The 19,401-nt window shown below is 39.5% G+C and overlaps 1 protein-coding gene across 2 annotated transcripts in view; it reads left to right on the top strand.

Moving 5' to 3' along the window:
* CYFIP1 (cytoplasmic FMR1 interacting protein 1) overlaps positions 1–16,979 on the top strand; it is a 143,476-nt gene extending 126,497 nt beyond the window's left edge. For both annotated transcript variants that reach the window (XM_077774609.1, XM_077774608.1), the window contains exons 27-31: positions 7,982–8,054; positions 8,604–8,698; positions 13,010–13,248; positions 13,709–13,856; positions 16,159–16,979. In XM_077774609.1, coding sequence (XP_077630735.1) covers positions 7,982–8,054; positions 8,604–8,698; positions 13,010–13,248; positions 13,709–13,856; positions 16,159–16,323 — 720 coding nt within the window. In that variant the 3' untranslated portion in view covers positions 16,324–16,979. The remainder of the gene's footprint in view (positions 1–7,981; positions 8,055–8,603; positions 8,699–13,009; positions 13,249–13,708; positions 13,857–16,158) is intronic.
* Positions 16,980–19,401: the final 2,422 nt, after the last annotated feature.

Genomic DNA, 19,401 nt, shown 5'->3' with positions numbered 1-19,401 from the left:
TCTGTGTTTCCATAAAAATTTTAGGATTGTTTATTCTAGCGCAGTGAAACATCCTGGTAGTATTTTGATAGGGATTGGATTCCATGTGGGAATTGCTTTGGGTAGAATAGATATTTTATTAATGTTTGTTCTGCCAGTCCGTGACCATGGAATGTTTTTTCATTTCTTTGTGTCATCTTCAATTTCTTTCGTCAGTGGTTTATAGTTTTCAGAGTACAAATCTAAAAGTACAAACCTAACTCTTTGGTTAGGTTTATTAGGTATCTAGTTGTTTTTGGAGCAATTATAAATGGGATCAATTCCTTGATTGCTCTTTCTACAGCTTCATTATTGGTGTAGAGAAATGCAATAGATTTCCGTACATTGATTTTGTATCCTGCAACTTTATTTAATTTATGTATCAGTTCTAACAATGTTTTTGGTAGAGTCTTTTAGGTTTTCTGCATGGAGTATCATGTCATCTGCAAATAGTGAAAGTTTGACTTCCTCCTTGCCAATTTGGATACCTCTTATTTCTTTGTGTTATCTGGTTGCTGTGGCTAGGACTTTTTAAATGTTTTTTATTTATTTCTAGGAGAGAGAGAGAGAGAGAGTGAGCAGGGGAGGGTCAGAGAGAGAGGGAGTCACAGACTGAAATAGGCTCCAGGCTCTGAGCTGGCAGTCAGCACAGAGCCCGACACAGGGCTCGAACCCACGAACCGCGAGATCGTGACCTAAGCGAAAGTCGGACGCTTAACTGACTAAGCCACCCAGGTGCCCCTAGCGGTGTTTTTTTTATAGATGACTGGCCTCTATTATGTTGAGGTAACTTCCCTTTAAACGTACCTTATTTTGGGTTTTTAGCAAGAATGGATGTAGTACTTTGTCAAATGCTTTTTCTATATCTATTGAAATGATCATATGGTTCTAATCCTTTCTTTTATTAATGTGGTGGATCACATCAATTGACTTGAGAATATTGAAATTCCCTTTCAGCCCAGGAATAAATCCCACTTGATTGTGGTGAATGAATGTATTGTTGGATTTGATTTGCTGGTATTTTATTGAGAAGTTTTACATTGATGTTCATCAGGGATATTGGTCTGTAGTTCCCTTTTTTTTTCAGTGAAATCTTTGTCTTGGTTTGGAATTAGGGTAATGCTCTAGTCACAGATTGAGTCTAGAAGTTTTTCTTCCATTTCTATTTTTTTGAATAGTTTGAGAAGAAAAGGTATTAACTCTTCTTTAAATATTTGGTAGAATTCCCTTTGGAAGCCATCTGGCCCTGGACTTTTGTTTGTTGGGATATTTTTGCTTACTGATTCAATTTCTTTCCTGGTTAATGGTCTGCTCAAGTTTTATTTCTTCCTGTTTTAGTTGTTGTAGTTTCTAGGAATTTATCTATTTATTCAAGATTGCTCGATTTTGGGACATATAATTTTTCATAATACTGTCTTGTAATTATTTGTATACCTGTGGTGTTGGTTGTGATTTCTCCTCTCTCATTAGTGGTTTTATTTATTTGGGTCTTTTTTCTTTTCTTTTTGATAAGTCTGGCTAGGGGTTTATCAATTTATTATTTTTTTAAAAGAAGCAGCTCCTGGTTTCACTCATCTGTTCTGTTGGTGTTTTGTTTTTGTTTTTTAGTTTCCATATCATTGATTTCTGCTCTAATCTTTATTATTTTCCTTCTGCTGGCTTTAGGCTTCATTTGTTTTTTGTTTTCTGTTTTTTTTCTACCTCCTTTAGGCATAAGGTTAGGTTGTATATTTGAGATTTTTCTTGCTTCTTGAGGTAAACCTCTATCGCTATATACATACTTCACTCTTAGGACTACTTTTTCTTTATCACAAAGGTTTTGGACGATTGTGTTTTCATTTTCATTTGTTTCCATGTATTCGTTTATTTCTTTTTCAATTTTTAAAAAGACTTTTCTAATTTTTTAATTTATTTTGAGAGAGAGTGCACAAGTTGGGGAGGGACAGAGAGAGAGGAAGAGAGTCTCAAGCAGGCTCTACGCCATCAGTGCAGAACCCAGTGTAGGGCTTGATCTCACAAACAAAGAGATCATGACCTGAGCTGAAATCAAGAGTCAGTGTTTAACTGACTGAGCCACCTAGGTGACCCTCATTTCTTTTTTATTTCCTGATTGACCTATTCATTCTTTAATAGGATGTTCTTTAGCCTCCATGTATGTGGTCTTTCTAAATTTTTTCATGTGGTTGGCTTCAAGTTTCAAAGTGTTGTGGTCTGAAAATAGTCATGGTATAATCTCACTTTTGGTACTTGTTGAGAAGACCTGATTTGTGACCCAGTACGTGATCTATTCTGGACACTGTCCCATTGTACTTGAATAGAATGTTTTCTACTGCTTTAGGATGGAATATTCTGAATATATCTGTTAAGTTCACCCAGCCCAGAGTGTCATCAAAGCCATTGTTTCCTTGTTGATTTTCTGCTTAGATGATCTGTCCATTGCTATAAGTGGGGTTTTAAAGTTCCCTATTATTATTGTATTACTGTTAATGAATTTCTTTATGTTTGTTATTGATTGTTTTATATATTTAGCTTCTTCCAAGTTGGAACCATGCTTATTTACAATTGTTAGTACTTGTTGGGTAGACCCATTTATTATGATGTAGTGCCCTTATTCACCTCATTACAGTCTGTCGTTTAAAATTAATTTGTCTGACTGGGGTGCCTGGGTGACTCAGTCTCCCTCTCTCTCTGCCCCTCCCTGCCTCAAGCTCTGTCTCTCTCTGTCTCAAAAATAAACAAACATACATACATACATAAAAACAAAACAAAACTTAGTTTGTCTGGGGTGCCTGGGTGGCTCAGTTGGTTAAGTGTCTGACTCTTGGTTTCTGTTCAGATTATGATCTCGTGGTTTGTAGGTCAGTCTCTGTGCTGACAGGGCAGAGCCTGCTTGGGATTCTCTCTCCCCCTGCCCCCCCCCGCCCTTCCCCCACGTGCTCTCTCTGTCTCTCTCAATAATAAATGAACTTAAAAAAATTAGCAAAAAATCTAGCTTTTTGACATTCATTTGCATGGTAAAGGTCTTTCCATCTCCTTACTTTAAATCTGCAGATGTCTTTAGGTCTAAAATGAGTCTGAGCAGCCGTATAGATGGGTTTGGGTTTTTTTTTTTTTTTTTTTAATCCATTCTGACATCCTTTGTCTTTTAATTGGAGCATTTAGTCCATTTACATTCAGGATAATTATTGATAGATATTAAGTTAGTGCCATTTTATTAATTCTTTTGTCTGTGTTCCTTTCTAGTCTTTGTCACTTTTCTTCCTTCATTCCACTCGAAGAGTCCCCTTTAATATTTCTGGCAGGGGTTGTTTAGTGGTCACTAACTCCTTTAGTTTTTGTTTGTCTGAGAAACTCTTTATCTTTCCTTCCATTCTGAATGATAGCCTTGCTGGATAGAGTATTCTTGGCTTCAGATTTTTCCCATTCACCACATTGAATATATCATGCCACTTTCTTGTCTACCAAATTTCTGTGGACAGATCTTATTTGCCTTCCCTTGTAAATTAGAGATTTTTTTCTTGCTTCTTTTAGGATTTTTCTTTGTCTCTTGGTGCTGGCCTGCTTTTATTGATTTGTGCCTCCTGGATTTAGAGGTCATTTCCTTCGTCAGTTTAGGGAGGTTTTCAGCTGTAATTTCCACAGATGAACTTTCTGCCTCCTTTTCTCCCTTTTCTTCTGGGACTTGATGGAGTCACTAAATTCCCTACATCTACTTTCATGATCCATGATATTTCTTTCCCTCTTTTGTTCTTCATTATTTTCCATAACTATATTTTTTATGTTACCTATTCATTCCTCTGCCTCTTCCATCCTTGTCATTACATCTAGTCAATTTTGATAATCAGTTACTGCTTTTTTTTTTCATTTTGGTCTGATTAGTTTTTAGCTCAAGCTCAGTATCCTTATGATTGTTGCTTTAAATTCTGGATTAGTCATATTACTTATATCTGTTTCTGTTAGATCCCTGGCTGTGACCTTTTCTTTTTCTTTCTTTTGAGATGACTTCCTCTGTCTTGGCATTTTATCTAGCTCTCTGTCTTTTTCTGTGTGTTAGGAAAGCCTTTATGTTTCCTGTTGCTGAGAGGTAATGGCTTTATGAAGAAGAGGTCATATAATGTCCAAGGCCTGGTGCTTCAGGAAGTGTCTCTGTTACATGCTGTGTGTACTATGCTGCCATGTTATGGTTGCTCTGTCCTTCAGGTCAGTCCTCTGCAGAGTTTCTCCTTGCCTGCAGTCAGGAAAGTCTCGACCATTGCCAGCATATGGCAACTTTTAACTAGGTGTGCTCTTGTCTGCTTGTTTATTTTATTTTTTAAAAAAGTTTTTAATGTTTTTATTTATTTCTCAGAGAGAGAGAGAGAGAGATAGTGTGAGCAGGGGATGGTCAGAGAGAGAGGGAGATACAGAATCTGAAGCAGGCTCCAGGCTCTGAGCTCGATGTCAGCACAGAGCCCGACATGGGGCTCGAACCCACGGACCGTGAGATCATGACCTGAGCCGAAGTCGGACGCTTAACCGACTGAGCCACCCAGGCGCCTCTTGTCTGCTTGTTTAAAGAGACTGGATTCTATTTCCATTAGACCTGAGGCTTTGTAGAACTCCATGGTCCTTAGACATGGTGCATGTGGGAATTTATGCTGGTCTTCTGGGGAAAGTGCCAGCTGTGCTGGTCCTTGGGCATACTTGCCCAAGAAAAGCACTACCAGCATAGCACAGGAGGGTGAAGCTTGGAGCTGGCATAAGCAATTTAGGCAGCCAGTGTTGGCGCTGTGGTATTTACTGAAGTTAGTTTGGTAGGGGAAGAAATGGCTCCAGCCAGCTCCTTTGTCCCCAGAGAGGGGAGTTCATGCTTGCTTCTGTTCAGGAAGCCCTCCCAGAGGAGAGAGCAATTTCTCCTTGTGTGTCCCAAGCATCCTTCAGATCGCTGCTTTTACATTGTCTGGGTCCAGATTGCTTGCCTGCCTGGAGCAGTGCAGTGTATTTGAGCTGTATCCCAGCCAGGCCAGCTGAGTTTTAAAACTCCAAACTTAAGGAACCTGGCATGGCAGAGACCTGCACTCATCCACTTGAGGAGGGTCTTGCCACACTGGGACTGATGCAGGTTTGTCCCAGAAGGATAGTCATACAAACTGCAGGAGGATGGGGTTTTAAGTAAAGTACAGTAAAGAGCCAGTGTACAAGGTAGCCACCCTCAGTAGGTATCTCTGGGCCTATGCTGTGTTGTGGGAGAGGGAAATGATGCCCTCCACTCCTTTGTCCCTGGAGAGGCAATGCACCTCTCTCAGATATGCTCCAAGAAGGAGGAACTGTCTCTCCCAGTTCGGCCTGGAGGATCCTCAGATCACACCTTCTGCCTCCTGTCTTCTCTATAGGAGCACTACAGCACCCTCAGGGCTCTATACTAGCCACATAGTGGACCAATACTCCAGTCTTTGAGCCCCACTGGTTGCAAAAACTCAAGAAAATCAGCCTCTTTTTTTCCCCAGTCAGTGGCTTTGGAGAAGTGTTTTCCTTGTGCGATCCCCTGTGCTTGCCTCTCTCGCCTCTCTCAACGACCAGGGCTCTTTCCCCTCTGCAGTTTCCCCATGTTTCTGTTTCATGTTCCCCATGTTTCTGTTTCTTCCCCAAACCATGTCTCTGCATCCCTATCTTCCACTATGTGGCCTCTTCTCTCCCTCTAATTGTGCAGTTTGTTCTGTCAGTCCTTAGATCAATTTCTTGGATATTAAGAATGATTTGATATTTATCTAGCTATGTCCGAGGTATGAGGCAAGCGTAGGACCTCCTACTACTCTGCCATCTTAGCTGTTCCTCCATTAAACTTTTTATTTTAGAATAGTTTTTTTTTTCTAATTTTAGAATAGTTTTTTTTTTAAATTTTAGAATAGTTTTAATTGCTTATTTGTTTTCAATGGTAGTTTTTATTGCTATTCTTACCTTTTTTTGGTTTGCTTTGGTTTGAGGGCAAAAATTTGAGCTCATTGGCAGTAGCACCTGAAAGCAGCACAGCTGGATGAGCCACCCATCTTGAATGGTATTGCTGGTCTGTAAGCTACTTTACACAGCTCTCCTTGTGTGTGGCTCTGCCTCCACCATTCCTGCTTGGCAGCTGTGGTCCCTTATCAAAGTCTCCCATCCTCCATCCATTTTCCTGAATACTTCCTTGCAGTCAGTCAGTTTCCAACTGTCCCCCTTACACTCTGGTTGGTAGTGTCGAGCCATTCAGTCATTTCCCCTTTGTTTTTTCACTCGGCGGTAAATGTATCCTGGAGATCACTCTACATTTCTTTCTCTCTTTCTTTCTTTCTTCTTGCCTGCATGTTACTCCATTGACATCACACTCTTTTATGTGTTTGCATACCATGCAGTCATCATCTGATCATGTCCCTTTTTTTTTAGCTTGTTCTTCCCTCCTCCACACCTTTTTCACCTAGAATAGAAGGTCCAGGGGAACAGGTCCTGGGTGCACTGGCCCAGAGGTGGCTTCTACTACATATACTCTGCATGAAGAGCTCATGCTTTGGTGCTGGCCTAAGGAATAAAAGACAGAGTGTGGAGGAATCAGTCTCCTAAGGTGTCCTGGTTGAACATGTCGCAGCTTACTGGCTGCTGCACTAGATTTATGTTAGGTGACCATAGGACACTCACTTGTAAGTACAGAAAGTCTTCGCTTCCTCTTCTTGGTCTTAGCTTTGCCATCATCTGGGGAGATCCATGGAAAGGAAAATGGCATCAGGTGGTATCTGTCTTGACCTTCTGTTAACAGTTCCTTTGCTTAATTTTTTTTAAATGTTTGTTTATTTTTGAGAGAGACATAGAGTGTGAGCAGAGGAGGAGCAGAGCAAGAGGGAGACACGGAATACGAAGCAGGCTCAAGGCTCTGAGCTGTCAGCACAGAGCTCGACGCGGGGCTCGAACTCACAGACCATGAGATCATGACCTGAGCTAAAGCTGGACATTTAACCAACTGAGCTACCCGAGCCACCCAGGGGCCCCAATAATTTTTTTTATTACTGTAGAATTATAAGATTTCAAGATGGGTATAGAGTAGGAGAGAGCCTCATGTAGATTGAGAGAGAGCTTACTCACCTCATCTGCCTCCCCCATGGTGAACACACCAATCTTAGGGACCCTTTTTTGTGGTTTATGAGCCTTCAGACTCTAGAAATATGCCCTGCTCTTGACCACCTTTAGATTCGTGGTGAGTTTTTTAGTTCACAACTCTTGTGATATTAGAAGTAAGCCCTCTACACTGAAGTATTCTGGACAATAGGTCTTCTTTTTACTACCTCTTTAAAAGTGTTGTGTTCCAAAAGCAGGTTCAGAATGACTATTCAGAACTTGGTTTCGGTACAAAAGTGATGCTGCCCTTTCTTCTGCCTCCAGCACTGCTCACAGAGGAAGCACCTTCCTCCTGTCTATACAGTGGTGTCTTATTATAAACTCTTATAACTTAGTTACAAACTTTTTAAGAAGTAGGTAGCAAAAGTAAATAAAATTTGAAATTCTTGGGATCCCTAGGTGGCTGAGTCGGTTAATCGTTTGACTTTAGCTCAGGTCATCATTTCGCAGTTTGTGAATTTGAGCCCCACATTGGGCTCTGTGCTGACAGCTCAGAGCCTGGGGCTTCCATCAGATTCTGTGTCTTCCCCTTTCTTTGCCCTTCCCATCCTCATGCTCTGTCTCTGTCTCTCAACAGTAAATAAAAACATTTTTAAAAAATTAATAAACTAAAATTTGAAATTCAGTTATTCATGTGTACTAGACACATGCGGTTAGTAATTAAATGTATGGCACAAACAGAACATTTCCATCATTCCAGAGAGTTCTACTGCTCAGTGCTGCTTAGACTATTTATTTTACACTAAAATGGCAAAGATAGATCTTGTTTTCAGCACCAGACTTCTCTCTGTCTTTTTGGTGAGGTAAACTTCCTAATGCAACCCTCTGTCCTTTGCTGTAGTCTTTAGAAGAAGTGTGTGACCTATTGCATGCAGCCCCATTTCAGAACATCTTGCCGAGAGTCCATGTGAAAGGTGAGTTTCTGTGCCTCTGACCAGGGAGTCCAAACTGCCTATGCAGTGATGAGTGGTGACACATGGTCCTTGTGACCAGAGAACTCAGTGCTAGTTTTGTTTGAGTTTGGTCCCTGTTCAGTCATAATTGAAGGTAATTAGAAATTTAACATAGTTAAATTTAAAATTGAATAATTGAGATATTTAAGACTGAAATGGTGTATCTTGGATGTGCTTCAGAATTAACAGAGGATGTTGATTATCTATGAAACAAGAGTTGCATGAGTTGATCCTCATTGTAGCAAATGGGTACAGAGAGTTTTTGTACTATTCTCTGATTTTGATTACATTTATAATTTTCAGTGTTTTAAAAAATGAATATTGAACAGAAAATCAGTTCTGTCATTTTTAGTTAAAATATCAAATGAACTGGTTCTGTAAAACAATGTTCAGAGAGAATCTATATGTATAATGTTAAGAACTCTTTCATGTGTTTCATGACAAAATTAAATTTAAGCAATCATTTTTCATGCAAAGGAACAGAAATTAAAGTATTTTTTTCCACTGCAGAGGGAGAGAGACTTGATGCCAAAATGAAAAGACTAGAATCAAAGTACGCCCCACTGCATCTTGTCCCTTTGATTGAAAGACTGGGGACCCCTCAGGTAATGTATACTGTGACAGCTGTCACTGTTACAAGTTTGGTGTCCACATCAGGCCACTGACAGGGCTGGGGCTTCAGAACACGGGTTTTGGGTGACCCACCCTGGCAAGTGTCATGAGGTTGGATGGGCCCTCTTAGGCCTCAGTGTCTCTAGTAGGGTTCATATCAGGACCTTGTCCCAGGGTGTTTGGGAAATTTGAATGAGCTAACGTATGCAAAGGGCTTAGGACATAACCTAGCACGTAAGATGTACACAGTAAATGTTACTTGTTTTTGTAGTCTATCCCTTCATGAAGAAGGCTTTTTTCATAAGTTTTTAATAACAGAAAGTGGGAGTCTCATATAGAAGGCTAGGTGTCAGGGTACAGTTCTATGATTTTATATAGACTTAAGCTAGATCAGGGTTTCATAGTTGTGGCACTGTCCCCCGTTTGGACCAGATAATTTTTTGTGGTGGGGATGTAAACATTATCCCTGGCACAACACCCTCATGTAGATATAACATGGGAGCAGCAGTGTGAAAAACACCTGAGGCAAATGAAAAAAAGAATAGTTTACTCATCTCAGAGTATGTCCTGGAGGGATAGAGATCCTTGGAAGATTTCTCCAGGAACAAAGGAGCTGGCAGGCACTGTTTCCATCCCCTGCCCCCAGCATAAACTCATGGTCACCTTCAGTAATCAGCACCATGTTGACACTACCTAACTTGCTAACGTTGCTGCTCCTCTCCCCGCTGGGTTGCAGTGAATCCATGCCCTCTAGACAGGCTCACTTCAGTCCTGGTACAGCAGGAACCCTTCTGCAGAGGGCTGGTGCTGCACAAACCTTCCTACTACCACAATGCCAGGCTCCCCTCCCCTTTGCCGTCACAGCTCCTCCCCTCCAATATGCTCTTGGCCAGAGCCCATCCAAGGTAGTGCCACAGGCCTGGCAGTATGCAAGTACCTTGACAGGCCAGTGCCACTCCAGGGTAACTCTTACCCTGGACAGAGGGAAAGATAACCACACACACAAGTCAAACAGAGGGCCCAGCAGTGGGTTGGGGGCAGACCACTGGTCTGGCTGCATCTCCTGTCCACCCGTGAAAGCTCAGGGGACAGTACAGGGAAAGCATGCTGTAGTTTGGTGCAATGGGTCTCTGACAAATGCCTAGTCTGACTCAACTCTAGCCCTAGGCAGCATGAGACTGGCCCACTAACACCACAGGGACCAAGCAGTACCCACAGTAGGCAGAGAGCCACTGCAGACAAATGGACTGAAGGAAAAAGCAGCTCAGCCACAGTAGTACATACACAACACATATAGGAGACACCCCTAAAGTGGCACTACCAGACTTCTTCTTTATAAAAACTACTTCTTTCAAGAGCAGGAGACATAGCTGATTTTCCTAAAACATAGAAACAGACACAGAGAGTTCATTCCTGGGATGCAAGGGTGGTTCACTCACCACTGATCACTCAATGTGGTACATCAATAAGAGAAAGAATAACAAACATATGATCATTTCAATAGACTTAAAAAAAAAAAGGGATTTGACAAAGTACAGTATCCATTCATGATAAAACCTTCAACAAAGTAGGTTTAGAGAGAACATACCTCAATATAATGCAGGCTTTATATGAAAAACCCACAGTGAACATGCCTAGCCATAGCACTCAGGCAAGAAAAAGAAAGAAAAAGCATCCATATTGGTAAGGAAGAAGTAAAACTTTCCTTATTTGCAGATAACATGATACTATATATACTAAAGACTCCATCATGAAACTACTGGAACTAATAAATGAAGTCAGTATATTCCCAGGATACAAAATCAATGTACAGAAATCTGTTGTACTCATCTGTACACTAATGAAGCAGAAGAAGGAGAAATTTAGACAACAGTCCCATTTACAATTACACCAAAAACAATAAAATATTTAGGAGTAAACTTAACCAAGGAGGTAAAAGACCTGTACACTGTAAATTATAAAATATTGCTGAAAGAAATTGAAGATGATGGAAACATTGGATAGATATTTCATGCTCATGGATTTGGAGAATAAATATTATTAAATATCCATATTAGCCAAAGCCACCTACCGATATAATGCAATCCCTATCAAAATACAAACAGCGTTTTTCATAGAACTAGAACAAAGAATTGTGATATTTGTGTGGAACCACAAAAAAACCCAAGTAGCTACAGCAATCTTGAGAAAAAAACAAAACAACAGCAAAAAACAAGCTGAAAGTGTCATAATTCCAGATTTCAAGTTATATTGCAAAGCTGTAGTAATCAAAACAGTATGGCACTGGCACAAAAATAGAGATCAGTGGAATAGGCTAGAAAGTCCAGAAACAGTGCTACAATTATATGGCCCATTCATCGTTGAGAAAGGAGGAAAAAATATGAAATGGGGAAAAGATAGTCTTGTCAACAAATGGTGTTGGGAAAACTTGACAACTATACGCAAAAGAATGAAACTAGACCACTTTTTTATGCCATACACAAAAATAAATTCAAAATTGTTTAAGGACCTGAAACCATAAAAAGCATAGAGGAGAATACAAACTGTAATTTTTCTGACATTGGCCATAACAACATCTTTCTAGAAAACAAAATAAAAATAAACTACTGGGACTTAATCAAAGTAAAAAGCTTTTGCATAACAAAGGATACAACCAACAAAACTAAAAGGCACCCTGCTAAATGGAAAGAGATATTTGCCAGTGACATCTGATAAAGGATTAGTATCCAATATATATATATAAAGAACTTATACAAGTAATGCTAAAAAAACCAAATCCAGTTAAAAATGGGCAGAAGACATAAACAGATATTTTACTAAAGAAGACCTCCAGATGGCCAATAGACATAGACACATGAAGAGATAATCAACATAACAACAGAGAAATGCAAATCAAAACTACAATGAACTATCACCTCACACCTGTCATAATAGCTGAAAGCCTAAACACAAGAAACAATAAATGTTGGCGAGGATGTAGAGTAAAAGGAACCCTTTTGCACTGTTGATGGCAGTGCAAACTGGTGGGTCCACTCTGGAAAACAGTATGGAAGCTCCTAAATAAATAAATTAATTAAATAATAGAACTATATTATATGAACCAGTAATCGCACTACTGGGTATTTGCCCAAAGAATACAAAAACACTAATTTGAAAAGTTAAATGCACCCTTGTTTTTATTGCAACATTATTTATAAAAGGCAAATTATGGAAAGAGCCCCCATGTCTGTTGATAGATTAATGGATAAAGAAGATATGGAGTGTGTATGTGTATATATGATATGATATATATGTATGTGTGTGTATGTGTATATATATATATGTATATATATATATATACACATACACAGAGGAATATCATTCAGCCATCTAAAAATTAAATCTTGCTATTTGCAACAATGTGGATGGAGCTAGAAAGTATAATGCTAAGTGAAATAAGTCAGTCAGAGAAAGGCAAATACCATATGATTTCACTTATATGTGGAATTTACAAAACCCAAACTAATGAACAGAGGAACCAATAAAGAGACAAATCATGAAACAGGCCCTTTATAGAGAACAAATGATGGTTACTAGAGGGAAGGTGGGTGAAATAGGTGAAGGGGATTAAAAATAATACACTTTCTTGGGACACTTGGGTGGCTCAGTCGGTTGAGCACCCAACTTCGGCTCACAGTTTGTGAGTTGGAGCCCTGCATCAGACTCCATGCTGACAGCTGGGAACCTGGAGCCTGCTTCAGAGTCTGTGTCTCCCTCTCTCTCTGCCCCTCCCCTGCTCCCCACTCGTGCTCTCTGTTGTTCCCCTTTCTCAAGAATTAATTCATTAAATAAACTTTAAAAATACATATACTTTTCTTGATGAGCACTGAGTGGAATAGTTGAATCACTATATTGTACACCTGAAACTAATATAACACTATATGTTAACTACACTGGAATAAAACTTAAGAAAAAAGTCTTTAAGAACACAGTATCCCTGGCCTCTGCTGAATAGATGCCATTCACCTCACCCCAAGCTGTAACAATCAAAAATGTCTCTCTCACACGTTGCCACATGTCTTCTGGATGCAAAATTACTCCTAGTTAAGAACAGCTGTAGTAGACAGTTCTCCTTGACTGAAATATATTTAATCTAATAAGACATATATAATAGCTGACATATTTATGTTGCTGATGCTTATTTCTAGAAATCTACTTCTGCAAATTAGGGTAGTTTTCCAGTAAGTCAGAAATAAATCTGGGTAGTTTGGTTTCAGCTGTGTACCCTTCTGCCATGGCTCAACAACATTCTGCCCTTTCTGCAGCAAATTGCAATAGCAAGAGAGGGGGACTTGCTGACAAAGGAGCGTCTCTGCTGTGGCCTATCTATGTTTGAAGTCATCTTGACTCGGATCCGGACCTTTCTGGACGACCCTATCTGGCGTGGGCCTCTGCCCAGCAATGGAGTCATGCATGTGGATGAATGTGTTGAGTTTCACAGACTTTGGAGTGCCATGCAGTTTGTCTACTGCATTCCTGTGGGAACACACGAGTTTACAGTCGAGTAAGTATGTTCTTAGTCAATGGGAAAAGTGGGAGCAGAAGTTGGTGTTAGGCTCACATAGAAGACTGCATTCCTCTGGAAGTTGACTAGAAATTTGTCAAGTTGCTTTAAAGCCATTTAAGTGGAGATTCTTACTTAATGTCAGGAGGTGACTCAGGGTGAAGTTTCTAGGTGTTCTCTGAACCCATGGAAACTTAGGTAAGTTAAGTGTGCATTTTCTAGATGGGGTGTCCACAGCTTCACAGAATCATTCTTCTTGGAGGGTCTGTGATCTGAAAGAAGGTTAGGAAACAGTGTGCCAAAGGAACCCAAAAGAGACTTTTACCAAAAAGAATATGTCACCTGCTGCTTGTCATTCCCTTCTTTGCCTGTTCCCACTAGATTCCGTGGTCATTGAATTCTGGACAGAGCCATAAAAGACTGTAATTCTTTGTTGATTGTATGTTATTCTTGTTTCTAGGCAGTGCTTTGGCGATGGACTCCACTGGGCTGGCTGTATGATCATTGTACTTCTTGGGCAACAGCGGCGCTTTGCTGTCCTGGATTTCTGCTACCATCTGCTTAAAGTCCAGAAACATGATGGCAAAGATGAGATTATCAAAAATGTGGTATGTAGAAGAGAATCTATATGTGGAAATTTCACAAAATATTTATTAAAAGTTATTTTTCTTGGAATGTTTTTCATCCCAATACATTAGGTGACATGAACTGAAGCTTTCTTTTCATTTCCAAAATGAATCTAAATATACTTGCTAAGTAAAGCAGTCAGGAAATTCAAGTAGTAATTATTCCATTTTCTTTCTCTTTTTAGGGTACTTAGATCTGCTTCATATTATACAGCCTTATAGGATCCGCATTTTTAGATTATTGGCATATTATTCCAGTCTCCTGGCTTTCTTTGTTATAGTCAAAATGTGTGTGATTTTTTTTGTTTTGTTTGATTTGTTTGTTTGTTTTGACTTCCCTTAAGATCTTTTTCCCTTTGTCATTTTATGGATTCTTTGTAATTGAATTCTAGAAAATACTCAGCCATTATCTTTTCAAATATTTTAGTCTTTCTTTCATTCTATTTTCTTTTAGCAACTGTAGTTATATACTTGTTAGACATTCTTCTGGTTTCCATATCCCTTACCTGTTAGTTTTCTAATTAGATTCTGAATCCACAGCAGATTTCCACAGACTTAGTGGTTTAAAACGGCACCCATTCTCTCACAGTTCTGTAGGTCAGAAGTCTGGGTACAGAATGACTCAACTGGCTTTATTTATCATCTCAAGGCCAAAATTAGTGTGTCTGTAGGACTGTGTTCCTTTCTGGAGCTTCTGGGGATGAATCTGCTTCCAGGCTTATTCACGTGGTTGGCTGGTTGCAGTCCTTTGCAGTTGGAGAACCAAGGTTCCCATTTCTTTGCTGCCCATTAGCCTACATCTTTCTCCTACTTTCCACATGGACCCCTCCAGCCAAGGTGGGTCAAGTCCTTCCAGTCTGTCAACTTTCCTTTCTGCTGTTATCTCTTACTTCCACTTGAAGGAAGTTCTCTGCTCATATGATTAGGTTGGATACACCTAGAAAACCCAGGGTAGTTTCCCCATTTTAAAGTCTAATCTTAACTAAATTTGCAAAGTCTCTTTTGCCATGAAAGGTGACATGTTCATAGGTTCTAGGGACGTCTTTGAGGGGCTATTCTACTTCCCATATCTCCCATTTTCTTGTCTCTCTGGGGTATTCCCAGAGTACTTTATTCAGTTATCTAATTCACTCATCTCTGTTTAATCCTTTGTTTTTAGTTTTGAAAAATATTAGTTTCTTTTTAAATTTTTAATTTGGGGGATGCCTGGGTGGCTTAGTCGGTTAAACACCTGACTTGATCTCAGCCCAGGTCTTGATTTCAGGGTCATGAGTTCAAGCCCACTGTTGGGCTCCACACTGAGTGTGAATTCTGTATACATACATATATACATACATACATGTGTGAAGCCTACATACACACATGTATACATACATATATACATACATACAAGTTTGATTTAGTTCAAATCTTGGTAGTAATCATTTTTATCTTCTTCACTGAATTTTTCCTTTTTTTTTTTTTTAGGTATTTGGTGTATTTTATATTTCTAAATTTTAGTATGTGAGGCCTTGAAGGTTATCTCAAATTCTGAAATGTTTTGTGTATTGGGTTTTTTATTTGCCAGATCTTGTCCAATTGAACTTAATTTGGATTGCTTGTCTCCCAAGATATTTATTTGCTTCTCATCTCCACAGGCTGTTACCAACTTGGGGACACATTAGTGTAATTAGAGGGTCCTGGCTTCATGGGGCATCTTCAGGTGTAGCCCAGCTTGCTTACGGCCTAGGCCATCTCCTCATCTCACTGCTGCTGTGGCATCTGTCCCTGAGGAGGTCCTGGCTTCTGCTTTACTTCCTGCATAGACAAAACCTGCAGTGCTTTTTAAAGTTTCTTCCTCTGTGTGTGTGTGTGTGTGTGTGTGTGTGTGTGTGTGTGTGTGTGTGTGTCTTTTATTATTAAACCAGGAGGATCTATCAAAGTATCCTCTCTACAATAACTGGAAATCTAAAACTTGTATTAGATTACTGGTTTTTCCCGACCGACCATATTATCTTCATCTTTACATCACTAATTTTTAGCACACAGCAGGTTCTTAATACCTGTGTGTTGAATGAATAGGTCTATAAGTTATAAAAGTAAATTTACTGTGAGTAGCATGAAACCAATAGAGAAATGTGTTTAACTGCAAAATACATTCATTGTTCCAATAGGTACATTACAGACATGTGTGCTAGTAGCTTGCTATAATTTTTGAGAAAATGTGAAAATCCTGACATTTTGAAACATGAAGAATAAATGTACATGTTTCAATAGTAAATCATCCTAATTTTAACTATTGCAGCCATTGAAGAAAATGGTGGAGAGAATTCGCAAGTTCCAGATTCTAAATGATGAGATAATTACAATATTGGACAAGTACTTGAAGTCTGGTGATGGAGAAAGCACACCTGTGGAGCATGTTCGCTGTTTTCAGCCACCTATCCACCAGTCTCTGGCCAGTAGCTGAGGACATGTGCATCATGTTTTTGAAGATTCCCAGTACTGACTGTATTTAATAACTATAAGGGCATGTTTTTCTTTCCATAAAATATTTAGTAAGATTTTTAGGGACTATTTTTCAGTATCACTGTGCCTGTTAAAGGGGGGTACTTTTCAATTTAAAAGCTTAATTTTATAAAATTATTTTTCTAGACTAAAATTGTATATGCCTTTGGTAATTAGAAAGTCTGAGAATATTGGCTGCTGATTGTTGCCATCATGTTCTTACAGAATTATTTTCCATTTTTCTATGGAATGTTCCAACAACTAGCTATGTCAAAGTGCTACTGAGTTCATCCATTTATTCCTTAGCAAAGGATCAGTAATGTTTGGAGAAAGATTTATGGACTTAAGAAATTTACTACCAGCTCATTGTAATAAAATCCACTACCAGTTACAATTTAACTAATGCTTATTTAGCTTTTGTTTAGGGAATTTTCTGATGGTATTTTATGAATAACCTTTTCTAAGTCCTTGTTCCCTCCCTTTTTTGTGTCAGTGTTTCAGAAAATAGTGAACTTGATTCCTCTGCTTCTGCTAAATCCAGTTTTGACAGTCTAATTTGTAAGGTATGATTTAAAGGTTACAGAAATCAAACTAATAAAACTTAATTGTGTTCGTTCATTTCAGTGCTTTTGATGGCGTTTTGGAGTGGTGGGGGTCTAGAGCCAATGGCCAAGAAAGAATTCTTGAGACATCTTTGTGGATTTTTTGGTTTTGTTTTGTTTAATGTTTTTATTTTATTTCTGAGAGAGAGAGACAGAGTGCAAGCGGGGGAGGGGGAGAGGGAGACACAGAATCTGAAGCAGATTCCAGGCTCTGAGCTGTCAGCACACAGCTTGACATGGGGCTCGAACTCAGAAACTGTGAGATCATTACCTGAGTTGAAATTGGACACTTAAGGGACTGAGCCACCCAGGCGCCCCTCTTGAGACATCTTTGGTACAAAAAGGTGTTTCTATTGGGGTGCCTTGGTGACTCAATTGGTTAAGTGTCTGACTCTTGGTTTTGGGTCAGATCATGGTCTTGGCAGTTTCTTGAGTTAGAGCCCTGTGTCAGGCTCCATGCTGGCAGCCCAGAGCCTGTGTGAGATTCTCTCTCTCCCTTTCTCTCTGTCCCTCCCCTACTCACGTTGTCTCTGTCTCTCAAAATAAATGAATAAACTTAAAAAAAATTTTTTTTTAACATGATTTTATTAAAGCATGAGGATAGGACCCATGGGCAGAAAGAGCTGCCCCAGGACTGTGAGGAGAGACTGATTATATGCCTGGGAGTTGGGGGAGGTAAAGGCAAGGGGAAGTTTCCAAAATGATTTTCATATGCTAAAGAAGATTCACAGGATACTGAAGGCCTAGCTATTGTCAGGCTAAGATTGTTTTTCACTTTATTTATTTTTAAAATATTTTTATTTCTAGGAGAGAGAGAGAGAGAGAGAGAGAGAGCGTGAGCAGGGGAGGATCAGAGAGAGAGGGAGATACAGACTCTGAAATAGGCTCCAGACTCTGAGCTGGCAGTCAGCACAGAGCCTGACGCAGGGCTCGAACCCACGAACTGCGAGATCATGACCTAAGCGAAAGTCGGACGCTTGACCGTCTGTTTTTACTTCAAGTATTTGTCAATGGGCTGCAGGTTCTAAGGAAATTTAATTTTACCTGCCATTTCCTTCTTGCCTTTGTTCCCTATGTCACTATGGAAGGGAGGGTGATGTTGGGGCTCCAGGAAACTTAAGTCTATAGGTTTCTGGAGATTAGGCTATTGATAAGATTGCCTTTTTCTTGTAATTCACTAAGATATTTGTAAACTGATGGAGACTTGTGGCCTGCATGACTGTGATCTTTATCAGTTAACCATTCATTTTCTTTCCTTTCCTTTGTTCTTGGGCAGCCAGGAATGCCTGAGGAATATCACATGTATGGGGAAGTGGTGTTTGCGGGGTGTCAACTTACCTTATGCTCCTTCATGTGACCCTATGCCCTGGTTTGGGCAAGGTACTTTACTTATCCCAGTGCACACACCTGTCTTAGTAGGTCTGAGTCTAGGTCACCTGCAGCCTTGCAGGAAGGGACAAGACATGATAGGGAGTAACTGCCATATGGCTTTGGAAACACACCACTAAAATCCAGCAGCATCATACATGCTACTAAAAGTCTGTGAACTATTCCATTCTACTCTTTAACCTTGATTTATTATGAAATAGAACTATTCTTTATAGAAAGTTACCTAAAAATGTTGCTTTTGATAATGTGAACTGATAACAGATTGAATAATATCTGTGCTCACCCTATACTGAAAGTATAGAATATGATGAGGAATTATGATTAATGGCTAAAGTTAAGTAATTCGTATTACTGAGTTCTGTAAGATTCAATTAAAAACCAAATCATATGTAGTAAACATTTATGTACAAGACAATTTCAAGTGTTATAAGATGTTGAAATAAGAATTTATTAACGTGTGCATTCTCAGTGAGTGCAGTATTACACCCAAGGGGGTGGAAAATTGATTCTTACTCTATTATGTACAAAGTACAGGTATACAGTACATAAATATGTGAGAAGTAAGGGAGATGATTCAGAAATACTTTTCAGAAATACCAAATAAAAGTTGTGCTGTCTTGTTTACAACCTATTGGAAATATGTATGAATACCTATCTCACCACCACCACCACAATGGAGTCCCAAACCTTTAAACACTTCACTTCCTGGTTCTTCTTCCCCCTCTCCATTTTGTGGGCTTATTTTCGTGGGCTGCATGTGCCAAAGAACAAAGGGAAGAGAGACAAAGTCTCTGTGACACCCCAGGGAATGTACATTTGTTCAGTTGGACTACTTTTTGGGTAAGGGCATAGGGGATGTCTAGGTAAGGCTGTAGCCTCTGTAGTACTCAGCCAATGAGGAGCCAGAGGAGGGATTTGCATGCTAGGAAATGAATTGTCTGCAGTAACTACCTTGAGTGTGCCTTTTGGTTAGACACTCATTTTTTCAAGAACATTGATTAAAGCCTCACTTCACTGTGCTTCAGGTCTCTGAATCCCTCCTTTGATTG

The sequence above is a fragment of the Crocuta crocuta genome, unplaced genomic scaffold, assembly GCF_008692635.1.
Source record: "Crocuta crocuta isolate KB4526 unplaced genomic scaffold, BGI_CrCroc_1.0 scaffold469, whole genome shotgun sequence".
Lineage (NCBI taxonomy): Eukaryota > Metazoa > Chordata > Mammalia > Carnivora > Hyaenidae > Crocuta > Crocuta crocuta.
The sequence above is the reverse complement of the archived record's forward strand: the minus strand, read 5'-3'. Positions and strand labels throughout refer to the sequence as shown.